At 44.9% G+C, this 16757-nt stretch overlaps 1 protein-coding gene across 4 annotated transcripts; it reads right to left on the bottom strand.

The window, feature by feature from the left end:
• Positions 1-356: 356 nt before the first annotated feature.
• LOC110485428 (zinc finger protein 883) lies at positions 357-15297 on the bottom strand. 4 transcript variants are annotated; one of them, XR_005035422.1, is made up of 9 exons: positions 14947-15287; positions 6099-6194; positions 5705-5941; positions 5572-5594; positions 5091-5209; positions 4809-4993; positions 2105-2290; positions 946-1862; positions 357-642 (listed from the first exon to the last, which is right to left on the bottom strand). XR_005035422.1 is itself a non-coding variant. In XM_036939986.1 (9 exons), the coding sequence occupies exons 1-9, from the start codon at positions 15199-15201 to the stop codon at positions 1263-1265; spliced, it is 1665 nt and encodes a 554-aa protein (XP_036795881.1). In that variant the 5' UTR covers positions 15202-15288; the 3' UTR covers positions 357-1262. The 4 variants fall into 4 exon arrangements, 3 of the variants coding, with proteins under 3 accessions (XP_036795881.1, XP_036795880.1, XP_036795882.1); XM_036939986.1 differs by having other exon boundaries at positions 357-1275; positions 1312-1862; positions 14947-15288; XM_036939985.1 differs by having other exon boundaries at positions 357-1862.
• Between the last annotated feature and the right edge of the window lie 1460 nt (positions 15298-16757).

Here is a 16757-nt window from a genome sequence, read left to right as displayed (position 1 = left end):
GAGAATTATGAATTTGATGTGAGTAAATGATTGTATGAAAAGAAGTGACTATTTATTAGGATGCATTCATTTTGGTGTGAATATGTTAAGCATAGTGTTTGTACGTGTGGCAGGTAGCCTAGTGGTCAGAGCCAGTAACCGAAAGGTTGCTTGATCAAGTCCCCCAAACTGACAAAGTATAAATCTGTTGTTGTGCCCTTGACCAAGGCAGTTAAGTCACTGTTCCCCACTCGGCCGTCATTGTAAATAATAATTTGTTCCTAACTGACTTGCCTAGTTAAAACATGTTTTTTAATCACTCAAACAGTGTCATTCTTTATTTGTTCTTTATTCAAAACACATTACACTGGGAGAACAGATGCTTCATTACCTTTACTATAATACACTGTGTATTACAACATTACCTCCACTATAATACACTGTGTATTACAAGATTACGTCCACTATGATACACTATGTATTACAACATTACCTCCACTATAATACACTGTGTATTACAACATTACCTCCACTATAATACACTGTGTATTACAACATTACCTCCACTATAATACACTGTGTATTACAACATTACCTCCACTATGATACACTGTGTATTACAACATTACCTCTACTATAATACACTGTGTATTACAACATTACCTCCACTATAATACACTGTGTATTACAACATTACCTCTACTATAATACACGGTGTGTTACAACATTACCTCCACTATAATACACTGTGTATTTCAACATTATCTCCACTATAATACACTGTGTATTACAACATTACCTCCACTATAATACACTGTGTATCACAACATTACCTCCACTATAATACACTGTATATTACAACATTACCTCCACTACAATACACTGTGTATTACAGCATTACCTCTATTATAATACAATGTGTATTACATTACCTCCACTATGATACACTGTGTATTACAACATTACACAGAAATGCTTGTAAGAGATCTCAAATATAGTGTGTTAGGTGATCTAGTCAATGACAGCATCTATGAGATCTAGATACGAGATCTAGTCTGTGGAGGTAGGAGATCTAGTCTGTGGAGGTAGGGGATCTAGTCAACGGAGGTAGGGGATCTAGTCAACGGAGGTAGGGGATCTAGTCTGTGGAGGTAGGAGATCTAGTCAACGGAGGTAGGGGATCTAGTCTGTGGAGGTAGGAGATCTAGTCTGTGTTGGGTGATCTGGGCTGACCTGCGGGGCAACTTGATCTCTGTGTTGTTGCTTGTGGATCTCTCAGTGGATCACTCAGTGGATCTCTCAGTGGATCTCTCAGTGGATCACTCAGTGGATCCTGTCCTCCTGACCTGGACTAGCGGCCTATCCTTCGTGATGTGGTAGCTTCCATTGGATCTGGTGTTTTTGATCTGCTTCTGAACAGTGGATCCAGTCTGTGGGATATTTCCGTTTCCGGTGGATTTAGTCTTTGGGATCCGGCCCATCCTTTGAGCGGATCCGGTGTTTGACGTTTTGTCAGGGGATCTTGTCTCTTGGTTCTGGTCAGTGGTTGAGATCTTGGGAGATCCGGTCATTGGGATCTGGGCTCCGACAGGGGATCCGGTTTCTGTCAGCTTGCTGTCGTCAGTGGATCTAGTCTCGGTATCCTCTCCCTCATTGGATGATCCGTCGTGTGGGATCTGGTCTCCATCGTCATCCCCAGGGATAGGGTCTAGCTCTACCTCCACACACACTCTCTGGGGTAACACCACTAGCCAGCACTTAGAACAGCTGCTCTCGAAGTACGGATACAGCGTCTCTGTGAAGCGGTGCGTGAAGGTGAACAGGAGTTTGTCCCTCATCGCATCCCAGAATTCCACCTGACCCTCCTCCCAGTCCAGAAACACCTAAAGATAACATAAAACTTTATTTTATGAGGATGGTTTATCTGTAACAAATTATAAATGAAGAAAAAAGGAAATCTGTTGTTGGCACTCTGTCTTACAGGGTAAAACTACAGAAACAGAAGACTAAGTTAGACACACAGGGTCAACAGTTAATTAACTGAATCTATTTTATTCTATTCTTATACTTGTGGGAGTGCCTCCCCCTCTCTCAAGTACACCCTCTTATCTAACTATTGCCCCACCTTGATCCTGTGAAAGGGGCGGGACCAGTCCAGAGGGAGGGTGGTACAGGGTGTGGTCATGGCACGGTACGTCCCATTCCGTAGGCTGAGGGTCCATAGCCCCTCCTCCGGACACGCCTCAAACTCCTCCCTCCTCCGCACCGATTGGCTAGCCACACCAACTGTCCAGTTGCTGCTCTCTCCAACCTTGAAGCAGGATATATTTGTTATCATTATACTCTTGTATACTTAAAATTATATTTTGAATTGTACCGACAAAGTAACATTCCTGAAAGACAAATATATATAATATTCCTCCAAAACCATCAATAAAGATCAGTGTGTGTTTATGGGCCCTGGTCAAAAACACCAAGAACCTCCATCAGTGTGTGTTTATGGGCCCTGGTCAAAAACACCAAGAACCTCCATCAGTGTGTGTTTATGGGCCCTGGTCAAAAACACCAAGAACCTCCATGAGTGTGTGTTTATGGGCCCTGGTCAAAAACACCAAGAACCTCCATGAGTGTGTGTTTATGGGCCCTGGTCAAAAACACCAAGAACCTCCATCAGTGTGTGTTTATGGGCCCTGGTCAAAAACACCAAGAACCTCCATCAGTGTGTGTTTATGGGCCCTGGTCAAAAACACCAAGAACCTCCATCAGTGTGTGTTTATGGGCCCTGGTCAAAAACATCAAGAACCTCCATCAGTGTGTGTGTATGGGCCCTGGTCAAAAACACCAAGAACCTCCATCAGTGTGTGTTTATGGGCCCTGGTCAAAAACACCAAGATCCTCCATCAGTGTGTGTTTATGGGCCCTGGTCAAAAACACCAAGAACCTCCATCAGTGTGTGTTTATGGGCCCTGGTCAAAAACACCAAGAACCTCCATCAGTGTGTGTTTATGGGCCCTGGTCAAAAACACCAAGATCCTCCATCAGTGTGTGTTTATGGGCCCTGGTCAAAAACACCAAGAACCTCCATCAGTGTGTGTTTATGGGCCCTGGTCAAAAACACCAAGAACCTCCATCAGTGTGTGTTTATGGGCCCTGGTCAAAAACACCAAGAACCTCCATCAGTGTGTGTTTATGGGCCCTGGTCAAAAACAACAAGAACCTCCATCAGTGTGTGTGTATGGGCCCTGGTCAAAAACACCAAGAACCTCCATCAGTGTGTGTTTATGGGCCCTGGTCAAAAACAACAAGAACCTCCATCAGTGTGTGTGTATGGGCCCTGGTCAAAAACAACAAGAACCTCCATCAGTGTGTGTTTATGGGCCCTGGTCAAAAACACCAAGAACCTCCATCAGTGTGTGTTTATGGGCCCTGGTCAAAAACACCAAGAACCTCCATGAGTGTGTGTTTATGGGCCCTGGTCAAAAACACCAAGAACCTCCATGAGTGTGTGTTTATGGGCCCTGGTCAAAAACACCAAGAACCTCCATCAGTGTGTGTTTATGGGCCCTGGTCAAAAACACCAAGAACCTCCATCAGTGTGTGTTTATGGGCCCTGGTCAAAAACACCAAGAACCTCCATCAGTGTGTGTTTATGGGCCCTGGTCAAAAACACCAAGAACCTCCATCAGTGTGTGTGTATGGGCCCTGGTCAAAAACACCAAGAACCTCCATCAGTGTGTGTTTATGGGCCCTGGTCAAAAACACCAAGATCCTCCATCAGTGTGTGTTTATGGGCCCTGGTCAAAAACACCAAGAACCTCCATCAGTGTGTGTTTATGGGCCCTGGTCAAAAACACCAAGAACCTCCATCAGTGTGTGTTTATGGGCCCTGGTCAAAAACACCAAGATCCTCCATCAGTGTGTGTTTATGGGCCCTGGTCAAAAACACCAAGAACCTCCATCAGTGTGTGTTTATGGGCCCTGGTCAAAAACACCAAGATCCTCCATCAGTGTGTGTTTATGGGCCCTGGTCAAAAACACCAAGAACCTCCATCAGTGTGTGTGTATGGGCCCTGGTCAAAAACACCAAGAACCTCCATCAGTGTGTGTTTATGGGCCCTGGTCAAAAACACCAAGAACCTCCATCAGTGTGTGTTTATGGGCCCTGATCAAAAACACCAAGAACCTCCATCAGTGTGTGTTTATGGGCCCTGGTCAAAAACACCAAGAACCTCCATCAGTGTGTGTTTATGGGCCCTGGTCAAAAACACCAAGAACCTCCATCAGTGTGTGTTTATGGGCCCTGGTCAAAAACACCAAGAACCTCCATCAGTGTGTGTTTATGGGCCCTGGTCAAAAACACCAAGAACCTCCATGAGTGTGTGTTTATGGGCCCTGGTCAAAAACAACAAGAACCTCCATCAGTGTGTGTTTATGGGCCCTGGTCAAAAACACCAAGAACCTCCATGAGTGTGTGTTTATGGGCCCTGGTCAAATACACCAAGAACCTCCATCAGTGTGTGTTTATGGGCCCTGGTCAAAAACACCAAGAACCTCCATCAGTGTGTGTTTATGGGCCCTGGTCAAAAACACCAAGATCCTCCATCAGTGTGTGTTTATGGGCCCTGGTCAAAAACACCAAGAACCTCCATCAGTGTGTGTTTATGGGCCCTGGTCAAAAACACCAAGAACCTCCATCAGTGTGTGTTTATGGGCCCTGGTCAAAAACACCAAGAACCTCCATCAGTGTGTGTGTATGGGCCCTGGTCAAAAGCACCAAATAGTGAACAGTGTGCCATGTGAAACCCATCCTCAGTCAGTGAGAGCCCCACCTCCACGGTCCAGCAGTGGGTGCCGGCACTGAATCCTTCCCAGCCCAGAGCGCAGTCGATCGGGTCAAATCTCTCCGGGTTAGCAGGCTGGATCTGGATCCTCTCCTTTCCCAGCTGGACAGAGGTTAGCCCAGGGGAGAGGACCAGAGATGGGCAGGATGTGGTCGGGTCCAGGGTTACTGGAGCTGAAAGGGAGGGGTTGGGGGAAGAGGGGGGCAGGGGGAGGGAAAGTGAGAGGGGGAGATAGGGGACACACCACTCCGTCCCTCCTCCCAGACTCACTGTAAGGGGTTATGTGCAGCATGTCGTTCCAGACGGAGTAACGGAGGTTGGTCAGGTGTTTAGATACGTCTATCAGAGGACCACACACCTCCTCTGGCTCCCCATGACTCTGCCACGTCCTACAAACACACATACTCTATTCTGTTACAGGGCTCTGTGTGTGTCTGCGTGTGATTTGTGCCAAAAAGAGAAGCACAGAGCGAGAGAGAGAGAAACAGAGAGAGAGAAACAGGGAGAGAGAGACAGAGGCAGAGAAAGAGGAAGAGAGAGAGAGACATAGGGAGAGAGAGACAGAGAGAGAGAGAGAGAGAGAGAGAGAGAGAGAGAGAGAGGGAGAGAGAGGGGGAGAGAAACAGAGGGAGAGAGAGACAGAGGGAGAGAGAGACAGAGAGAGAGAGACAGAGGGAGAGAGACAGGAGAGAGAGACAGAGGGAGAGAGACAGGGGAGAGAGACAGAGAGAGAGAGAGAGAGAGTGCATACCTCTTTACTGTCTCCTGGTAATTCTGGAAAAAAAAGCAATGTCTTATCACATTTATGCCAATGCACAGTATGCCATCACGCACACACGCACGCACACACGTACGCACACACGCACGCACACATGCAAACACACCTGCAGAAAGGTGATGTCATCCCTGTCTTCCTTCATTTCTTCCTCGATCTCTCGGATGGTTTTAGCCAGCAGCTTCATCTCTTTTCCCACTCTCTCTCTCTTTTCCTTCATCACTCTATTCCTCTCCTCCTCTTCCTCCCTCAGCCTGGCTAGCCTGGCCTCCTCCTCCTCTCTCAGGAACTGGTGCAGCTTCTCAAACTCCTCCTTTATCTGTCTCTCTGTCTGCTGGGCATGGCTCTGGGGGAGGGAGGGAGGAACGGAGTGGGGAGGCAGGGAGGGAGGGTGCACAGATGTGACAGCTGATTTGTGACAACCAATGTAAAAGGGGCTTCATAAATACATTGATTGTTTAATTGTGATTGATTCATTGACAGACAGACAATGCAAGTCGTACCTGGTTGTGTTGGGAGGCGTGTTCAAAGATCCGTGTAACCTTCTCAAACCTCCTGCTCTTCCCGAGCAGCTTCCCCAGTGAAGAGTTCAGCTCCCCCTGGTGGGCAGTGGGAAGAATGACAACCAGCATATCACAATACAACAGATGTATACTTTATTTTTCATATACTTTTTTTTCAATCTTCATTTTTGCTTCCATAAAAGCCCATAGGGACTGGTGTTGACCATTTGATTGTAATACTTCAGTGCAAATGCATGGGACGATTGTTGTTCGATGTGTCAATGTGTTTGTCCCTATCCAAGTAAACAATTTTTTTTTTTAAATACAAAAGTGATTGACTATGATAAACACTTTATCTACCTCCCCAATGCAAAATCGTTTTAAAAAAACGTCAACATATATTTTGTGGAAAAGAGATGTTTGTATGTTTCTTAAACGACGCAGCATACTCAAGGGAAAACGATTCCCTCTCATTGAAGCCACGGAAAGTCAAGGCCGACAGCGGTACTGCAGGCGTTGTTAGCAGAAAACAGGATCCCTCATTATAGGAATGGGGAAATGGCAACCCACCCCCCATTTTGGTTTTTAAATTGAATACAATCATAGTACCAATAATTGCTTCTAATACACCAGATGTATGTCCGACTATTTTAAAATCATACTGGCAACCTGCAGTACCCCGGTCGGCCATCAACTTCAGTTACTCAGAGGGGGCAGCACTGAGCTAGCCTGCAAAGTCAATTCCTGGAGTAGCTCAAACTGAGCGTGTCATGCGCTATTGACTCGTCCTATAGGAATGAATGGAGTCACGTGATCGATGGTTTTGTCCATTCTTTATACAGCCATTGGCCCATGCTGGATTGTTGACAAAATGACAGAGCAGCTCAGATGACTGTTCCATTTGACCATGGGGCGCCTCCCTCACCGATTTCACCCGGTCACTTGACCGGCCATAGCCGATATTGGCAGTACAGTACAGCGTTTCTCAACCATTTCTATATCAGTGACTGGCGAGACACGGCTCATGTTTAAAACGAATACAAAAAACACCACTGGAGATCAGTGGAGGCTGTCATGGGACTCTTCTGAAGGTAACTGATTTAAATAATGTATGGGTGTTTTGTGCCAACAACTAAAGGGGTTAAATACTTGTCTCCAACTTTTTTTTGTCTTCTGAGCTTATATATCCTAGATACAGTGCATTCGGAAAGTGTTCAGACCCCTTGACTTTTTCCACATTTTGTTACGTTACAGCCTTATTCCAAAATTGATCAAAAAAATGTTTCCCCTCATCAATCTATACACAATAACCCATAAAGACAAAGCAGAAACAGGTTTTTAGAAATGTTTACTAATTTATTAAAAATCAAAAAACTGAAATATCACAAGTATTCAGACCCTTTACTCAGTACTTTGTTGAAGCACCTTTGGCAGCGATTACAACCTTGAGTCTTCTTGGGTATGACGCTACAAACTTGGCACACCTGTATTTGGGAAGTTGCTCCCATTTTTCTCTGCAGATCCTCTCAAGCTCTGTCAGGTTGGATGGGGAGCGTTGCTGCACAGCTATCATCAGGTTTCTCCAGAGATGTTCGATCTGGTTCAAGTCTGGGCTCTTCTGGGCCACTCAAGGACATTCAGACGTGTCCCGAAGCCACTCCTGCATTGTCTTGGCTGTGTGCTTAGGGTCGTTGTCCTGTTGGAAGGTGAACCTTCGCCGCAGTCTGAGGTCCTGAGTGCTCTGGAGCAGGTTTTCATCAAGAATCTCTCTGTACTTTCCACTGTCATCTTTTCCTAAACATCCTGACGAGTCCCAGTCCCTGGAAACACATCCTGACGAGTCCCAGTCCCTGGAAACACATCCTGACGAGTCCCAGTCCCTGGAAACACATCCTGACGAGTCCCAGTCCCTGGAAACACATCCTGACGAGTCCCAGTCCCTGGAAACACATCCTGACGAGTCCCAGTCCCTGGAAACACATCCTGACGAGTCCCAGTCCCTGTCCCTGTAAAAACATCCTGACGAGTCCCAGTCCCTGGAAAAACATCCTGACTAGTCCCAGTCCCTGGAAAAACATCCTGACGAGTCCCAGTCCCTGGAAAAACATCCCCACAGCATGATGCTGCCACCTCCATGCTTCACCGTAGGGGTGGTGCCAGGTTTCCTCCAGACGTGACACTTGACATTCAGGCCAAAGAGTTCAATCTTGGTTTCGTCAGACCAGAGAATATTGTGTCTCATGGTCTGAGTCTTTAGGTGCCTCAATTTCCAGTCTCAATACTTATGGAAATAAGGTATATATTTTTTATACAGTTGCAAACATTTCTAAAAACCTGTTTTCGCATTTCCATTATGGGGCATTGTGTGTCGATTGCTGAGAATTTGTATTTATTTAATACATTTTAGAAGAAGGCTGTAACGTAACAACATTTGTAAAAAGTCAAGGGGTCCATTTATGAATGTGTTATTCAATGCATTTCTATATAGTAGTAAAGGACATACTCAATATTCTATCAGAATATAATTGTAAATATATATATATTTTTTTATATAACTACCGGGGTCCTAAAACTCTAAATCAAATAGCTAAATGATCCATGGTATGACCATCTTAACACCATCCCATTTGTTAGTTTAGTAGAACCCCAGGGCCCCGGTGGGTGGAGATTTCACTTCAGGACTGTTCTAAAATGTACAAACTCCACCCATCCAGGGCACCGGGGCCATGCAAAACGAACTCGCCACCGTCAAGCTCTGCTTTCCGGCTATGGAGTGGCTGCCCAGAGGCGGAACTGGAGAATTTAAATAAATGTGCCGTCCATCAAACGGTGTGGCACTTCACTTGCATGATCATTGAGAAGCAAAATAACAGTTGTTGCCTAGGTTACGCAGATTGTTTTTACCCAATGTAAACTCATGTGGGGAGTTACATGCAGCCAGAGCCGCAACTTCCACTAGGGACGGGGGGGGATGTCCCCCTCACATTCAAAAATTGCATTTCCCCCCCCCCCCAGTTTTATCATTGGAATGTGATACAAAAGACGTTGACAGTGTGCTTTGGGACCATGCGGACACCTCCAAGCAGTCGGGCAGCATTTTTCATACAAGCAAGACACAGACAGGCAGTCTAAATAGTCATTTAATGTTCTGTTTTCAGCATCATTACAAGCAGTCAAAATAGTAGTGTTCTTTTTCAGCATGTCAGGCTAAGATGTGGCAGCATAACTATAAAGATTACATCATCACAAATGTAAACGTGTGGTTAAAACGCAGATTATTTTGCCCCAATACAATACTGCAATATCCTTACAGACAGAGGAGGTTGTATCCTTCTGCTACTGTAATATCCTTAGTTACGACAGAGAAGATTGTATCCTTCTGCTACTGTAATATCCTTAGTTACGACAGAGAAGATTGTATCCTTCTGCTACTGTAATATCCTTAGTTACAACAGCCAGAGGAGGTTGTAGCCTTCTGCTACTGAAATATCCTTAGTTACAACAGCCAGAGAAGGTTGTATCCTTCTGCGACTGTAATATCCTTAGTTACAACAGTCAGAGAAGGTTGTAGCCTTCTGCTACTGCAATATCCTTAGTTACAACAGTCAGAGAAGGTTGTAGCCTTCTGCTACTGTAATCTATATTGGCTGTCTAACTGATGACAGTCTATATTGGCTGTCTAACTGATGACAGTCTATATTGGCTGTCTTACTGATGACAGTCTATATTGGCTGGCTTACTGATGACAGTCTATATTGGCTGTCTTACTGATGACAGTCTATATTGGCTGTCTAACTGATGACAGTCTATATTGGCTGTCTAACTGATGACAGTCTATATTGGCTGTCTAACTGATGACAGTCTATATTGGCTGTCTTACTGATGACAGTCTATATTGGCTGTCTTACTGATGACAGTCTATATTGGCTGTCTAACTGCTGACAGTCTATATTGGCTGTCTTACTGATGACAGTCTATATTGGCTGTCTTACTGATGACAGTCTATATGGGCTGTCTTACTGATGACAGTCGGAGCACGTCTCTATGCTGATGCCGCGTTTGACTTTGAATGGGAAAATTGGCCAGCCCAACTTGGTAGGGGGGCCGGCCGTTGCCCAGTGAAGGTTCTACTGCACTGACCAGCCAAAGGCTCAATAGTGTAACTGAGAAATTGCACAAAAATATATATTAACAGGTCCATAGGCTGCAGGCCATGTCCCCTTTTTCATTTTTGTATTTTAATATATTTTTTAAAAATACATGTGTGTCAATTTTGACCACCCAACTAAAAAATGGTCCAGCCCATCTGGCATTTACCAGAATTACCAGGTGGCGACTTCGCCCCTGGTTTCTATCCTTTATGTGTTATTTCATGCTCTTTCAGGTTCCCTAACTGACTAAAAGTCTCTCCGCACTGGGAGCCTTCTCCTCCTGTGTGTGTATTGTCTCCTCCTGTGTGTGTATGGTCTCCTCCTGTGTGTGTATGGTCTCCTCCTGTGTGTGTATTGTCTCCTCCTGTGTGTGTATTGTCTCATGCTTTTTTAGGTTCCCTAACCGGGTAAATGTCTTTTCACACTGAGAGCAGTGGTAGCTCTTTTTTTCTGTGTGCGTTCTCTCGTGATATTTAAAGCCCCCTAACTGGGTAAATGTCTTTCCACACAGGGAGCATTGGTACGGTTTTTCTCCCGTGTGTGTCCTCTCGTGTGTTTTCAGGTTCCATAACCAGGTAAAACCCTTTCCACACTGGGAACATTGGAAAGACTTCTCTCCTGTGTGGATTCTCTCGTGCTCTTTCAGGTGCGATGACTGGTTAAATTTCTTTTCGCAATGGGAGCATTGGAAAGGCTTTTCTCCTGTGTGGGTCCTCTCGTGCTCTTTCAGCTTTGATAACCATTTAAAACTCTTTCCGCACTGGGAGCAGTGGTTTGTCTTCTCTCCCCGTGTGAGAATTCCGTCGTTCTTTTTCAGGTTCCCTAACTGGGTAAATGTCGTTCCATTCTGAGAGCAGTGGGAGGTATTTTTTTCTCTGTGTGTCCGCTCATGATATTGAAAGCCCCCTAACTGGGTAAAAGTCTTTCCACAAATGGCACATTGGTAAGGCTTTTCTCCAGTGTGTGTTCTCTCGTGCTCTTTCAGCTTTGATAACCAGGTAAAACTCTTTCCACAGTGGGAGCAGTGGTGTGGTCTCACTGGTTTGGGTGTCTCTGGGTCTGGTTCCCCTGAGGGACTCTTCCCGCTGTCAGAGGGGAAGGCTGGCCTCTCTCCTGCCAAAGACAAACAGAGTATTTGGTTAAACAGAAATAAAACCTCCACATGATTAAACTGTCTTCCTATGAGGTTTAATCTAGACTTGATCCCTCGATCCCAAACGGTACATTTGGATCCTGGATGCTGATTGGTTGATAGCTGTTAAAGGGATATTTTGGAATTTTCACAATATCTACTTCCCCAGAGTCAGATGAACTCATGGATACCATGTGTATGTCTATGCGTGCAGTTTGACGGCAGTGGCTAACTAGCGTTAGCATAATCACTGAAAGTCTATAGTATCTGCTAGCATTCTAGCAGAAACTACCTGTAGCTTCCTTCATACTTGACACAGAGACATAAAATGGTATTCACCAGTTCATCTGCCTCTAGGGAAGTAGATGAAGGGCCTCGTTGCATCTCTTCAATAGTTCCATTTGAATCCTCCCTACGCATCCACTGTCCCACAGCCCAGCCTGGCAATTCATAAACTAACCTCCATTTGTACCCCATGCTTCTTGCCTAACATTTGGTTTGTAACAGAGGGGAATTGTATAAACCTTGCCACCTGTGAGACCCAATCAAATCGCCGATGTGCAGAACGGAATCACGGATTTCAGACATAAAACAGAATTCAGTGTTATCGAAGTGTTATGTATAGAAAATGTATTGATCATTACAGAACATTACAGACTCCTTTAGTTCATTATTATCACCCCACTAGTTACTTACCGGTGTTCATCAGATCTCCAGTTTTTCCCTCCTCATTTTCCAATGTGACAGTAACCTCCCCCTGCTCCTTCACTCCAAAAACGACATCCGCCTCATCCTCCTCTTCCTCTCTGAGCGCTCCTGTATCTCCTTTCACTGTGACGTCCTCCTCTTCCTCTCTGAGCGCTCCTGTATCTCCTTTCACTGTGACGTCCTCCTCTTCCTCCTCTTCTTTCACGACAATATTAAGCCACAGACCCTCTTTCTCCGTCCAGCAGACCTCCTGTCCTTTGGCAGTGGGGAAGTTGTTTAGTGAGCTCATGGTCGGGGATGCTAGTTAGTTAGCATAAACAACTAGCCTAGTGCTAACTTAACCAGCTAGCGAGATGACTAACAACGTAAATATGAAATTAAACGGGGTAACTAGTAGATACGTCAGACGTGTGCTTCAAACACAGCAACTTCCCATTCACCGAAACCGTCTAACGAGCTGCAATGTTCCGGCTATAATTGGCTAGCAAGCTAAGAAGGTGGCTGACGAGCTTCTTCTTCTTCTTCGGGGGGTTTATCTGCGGCTGGCAGTCAAGGGGTAATGATGCATTACCGCCACCTACTGTACTGAAGTGTGGGCCAGAGACCGGGAGAAATGAAATCCTGTCGGCCTTTAAAAAAATAAAATGAAGATTGGAGACTTCATATAATTATCTTCTACTTAGTATGCTCTTTAAACAGTGGTTTAGTGACAGCTTTTTTTGTTGTTGCCAGTGCACAAAAACTAATAATAAATGGTGTCATCATTTCTTACACACATTGACTTTCTAAGTAGCTTTTCCTAGCCTGCATTGCTTGCTGTTTGGGATTTATGGCTGGGTTTCTGTACAGCACGTTGAGATATCAGCTGATGTAGGAAGGGCTATATAAATACATTTGATTTGATTTGATTGACTTGAAGAAATGTTTGTATTTTTACACCCTCAAACACCAAATTAGGCCCAGCTACTTTCAGAACATGGCGTCATCACTGTCAATCGTGAATGATATTCTCCGTGATCTGTGATTTAAAAAAGGAAGAAGAAAAGTCCCCCGAACCGATGCTTCTATGTGACATCACAGGGTGGGATTAGAAGGAAGAAAAACGATGATTTTCAAAACCTGAAACGAGTTTCTAGTCAGAGGGAGGGTATGTTCATGCTTCCCAGGTCACCAGGAACATCATTGTATTTGAATATCACTGTTTGGAAATTGTTTCAACTTTTGATGATGTCATCAATAGAGATGTTTTACTTCATTTTTTTTTCTTCTGCAAAATGTAGAAATGTGCTGTTTTCACATGTAGACACTGGTAGTGTGCTGGAAGGAGATTTGGTTTGATTAGATATTTTTGAGGTATTGAAAATGAAGTTGTAAAGTGATCGATTTTGCAAAAAAAAAACTATCTCCTGGAGATATAGAACTTTCAACATACAGAAAGTGTCACAGTGTGATGTGTTTTGCTTCACACATTTTGAAAGTTCTTGACAACTTGATTGATGACCTGCAAAACGTTTTGGGACTGTTCCAACACATCCCAAAATAGGCCCCCGCACTGGCCCATTTTAAGGGCCCCCACACTAGCCCATTTTAAAAGGCCCCCGCACTGGCCCATTTTAAAGGGCCCCCAGACTGGCCCATTTTATAGGGCCCCCACACTGGCCCATTTTAAGGGCTCCCAGACTGGCCCATTTTAAAGGGCACCCACACCGGACCATTTTAAAGGGCCCCCACACTGGCCTATTTTTTTCCTTGAGGCCTTTTTTGTGAACCCCCCATTATTACCCAGATAATAACATTGCTAAAAAAGAAACAAGTGACACCAGCCCACTGGGCTAAAAGTCGACAAGCCCATCTGTCATTTGCCTGAAATGCCAGCTGGCCAGTCCACCCCTGCTTGTGTGTGTGTGTGTGTGTGTGTGTGTGTGTGTGTGTGTGTGTGTGTGTGTGTGTGTGTGTGTGTGTGTGTGTGTGTGTGTGTGTGTGTGTGTGTGTGTGTGTGGCCTCATAGACTAGGTCATGTTACTCTACGCGTCAGTTAAGTGTCAAAGCACATGGAGACTGGAAATAACACTTCATGAGCCAAACACGTACAAATGGAACCGAAATAACACCTCATGAGCCAAACACGTACAGATGTAGGATCTTAATGTCATAACTCTTCTGTTGCTGAGAATTTTCCTGCACCACATTAAATACACGTGAGCTTCGTGATTTACATCGATTCACTGAAACCCTGCAGTGCTTCACGGTTAAATGAACAGTATCACACTTCATGTAGCCTCATGTTAGACAGCTAATAGCCTAACCACCGATCAAGCAACATTACGGACTGAACGTTCCAATCCTGTTGCTGCAGTATTATTTTGCTGTGACATTGCTGGTCAAATTACGATGCTACATCTGTATGTATGTGGCATGGCAACAACAACAGAGTGGATTGCAAAACAATCCGTGCAAACCACACACACTATCTTATGTAACTGCACAGATAGGCCACGTCAAATAAAAGTATCGGCTAAATGGCAGATACTGATGAACAGATATTTAAATGCTAAGTTACATAAAGTAGGGGTGTAGGTAGCTTGTAGACATGTCTGTCTGTCTGTCTGTCTGTCTGTCTGTCTGTCTGTCTGTCTGTCTGTCTATCTATCCTTCTATCTATCTATCCATCTATCCATCTATCTATCTATCTATTTATCTATCTGTCTATCTGTCTGTCTGTCTGTCTGTCTGTCTGTCTGTCTGTCTGTCTGTCTGTCTGTCTGTCTGTCTGTCTGTCTGTCTGTGTGCTTGTCTGTCTGTGTGCTTGTCTGTCTGTGTGCCTGCCTGCCTGTCCATCTGTCCGTCCGTCTCTTACCTTACAGTCAGGTACAGCCTCCGTTATGGGGTAGACTCTGTGCCCCTCGTGGGTCTCAGTCAGTCCACACTGACTGCACACTGGCTCAAGGTCATCCACACAGAACAAGGTAAGCGTCAATCCATGCTCCCGGCACAGTGCTGGATCTCCAGGGGGAAGGACGAGGCCCTCTGCCCCAGGGAGAAGGGCCTTGAGCGGGGTGGAACCCCCTGAGAGGGACCCTAATGCTCGAGCTTCTAGTCTGAGAGCCTCCATGGATTATTTTTCTGAGCAAGAGTGCAAGAAGGTAGAAAGAGAGGAACAGAAAGGGGAGGAGAGTAAGAGAGAGGGAGGGAGGGAAAGAGAGGGAGAGAGATATATATATATACAGATATATACAGTATATATATATATATATATATATATATATATATATATATAGAGAGAGAGAGAGAGAGAGAGAGAGAGAGAGAGAGAGAGAGTGAAAGAGGGAGACAGCTGTGAGAGAGAGACAGAGAGAGAGAGAGAGAGAGTGAAAGAGGGAGACAGCTGTGAGAGAGAGCGGGAGGGAGAGGGAGAAGAGGGAGGGAGAGACTGAAGGAGGGAGGGAGAAAGGGCATGAGAAGAGGGAAAGAGAGCGAGAGGGGGGAGGGAAGGGAAAGCGTAGAGAGAGCGAGAGACAGAGAGAGACAGGGAGGGGATATTGGCATTTTCTGTTCATGTGTGTGCGTATGCATGTGTTTGTGTGTGCATAGGTGCGTGTGTGTGTGTGTGTATGTGTGTGTTTGTATGTGTGTTTGAGTGGGTGTGTCTATATCAGTACCTGTGTGATAACTCCATGAACTGAATGATAGATGTATGTGTGATAACTCCATGAACTGAATGCTAGATCTATGTGTGATAACTCCTTGAACTGAATGCTAGATCGATGTGTGATAACTCCATGAACTGAATGCTAGATCTATGTGTGATAACTCCATGAACTGAATGCTAGATGAATGTGCGATAACTCAATGAACTGAATTCTAGATGCATGTGTGCCATAGAGGTTAACTTTAGTATCTGAACTCTTTCAAGTTCTTTGAGCTTTCACTTTAGCCTACATGTGCCAGATGGGTGGGGTTGACCTTTTTGGGACTATTCTATTGGTCCTTAGCTCCCGGTAATCACAGATAAAGTTGTATTGAATCCAGCGTTGGTCAAGTTACAACTCCCGCTCTCTCTCTCTCTCTCTCTGTCTCTCTCTCTCTCTCTCTCTCCCTGTCTCTCTCTCTCTCTCTCCCTGTCTCTCTCTCTCTCTCTCTCTCTCTCTCTCTCTCTCTCTCTCTCTCTCTCTCTCTCTCTCTCTCTCTCTCTCTCTCTATATATATATATATATATATATATATATATATATATATATATATAGATATTTCTCCTACTCTCTCTCACCAGACACACCAAGCCTAGGGCCCCAATCCTTACCACGTCTGTGGTTGGTATCTACGGTTCAAATCCTACTTTAAGCAGGGAACATGGAAGCTGAACCTCACATGCACACATAACTGGAGACTCAGACTGACACTAATGCTTGATTTAATGCTTCATTAAATGCTTCTTCAGGTTACGAGCGAACACGCCTGGGTTCAAATAGTATCTGTTTTCTTTCAAATACTTCATCTGGGCTCGATTGAACTCGCCTGGCAGCAATGGAACTCATAGACAAGTCTCAAAAGTCCAGAACCGCGCCCACCTGGCACTCCTGGCAGGCTAAAGCAACTGGTCAAAGTAATGGAAAGAAAAGGAAATACTATTTGAACCCAGGTATGGTCGCTCGTAACCTGAACATTCCC

This window comes from Oncorhynchus mykiss, chromosome 13 (genome assembly GCF_013265735.2).
Source record: "Oncorhynchus mykiss isolate Arlee chromosome 13, USDA_OmykA_1.1, whole genome shotgun sequence".
NCBI classification, from domain to species: domain Eukaryota; kingdom Metazoa; phylum Chordata; class Actinopteri; order Salmoniformes; family Salmonidae; genus Oncorhynchus; species Oncorhynchus mykiss.
The sequence above is the reverse complement of the archived record's forward strand: the minus strand, read 5'-3'. Positions and strand labels throughout refer to the sequence as shown.

Coding starts and splice junctions, on each gene's coding strand:
- LOC110485428 (XM_036939986.1), bottom strand. CDS start 15,201: ATGGAGGCTCTCAGACTAGAAGCTCGAGCATTAGGGTCCCTCTCAGGG. Junction 5,595..5,704: donor ATGACATCACCTTTCTGCAG/GTGTGTTTGCAT, acceptor TTTTTTTTCCAG/AATTACCAGGAGACAGTAAA. Junction 5,210..5,571: donor TACCAGGAGACAGTAAAGAG/GTATGCACTCTC, acceptor GTGTGTTTGTAG/GACGTGGCAGAGTCATGGGG.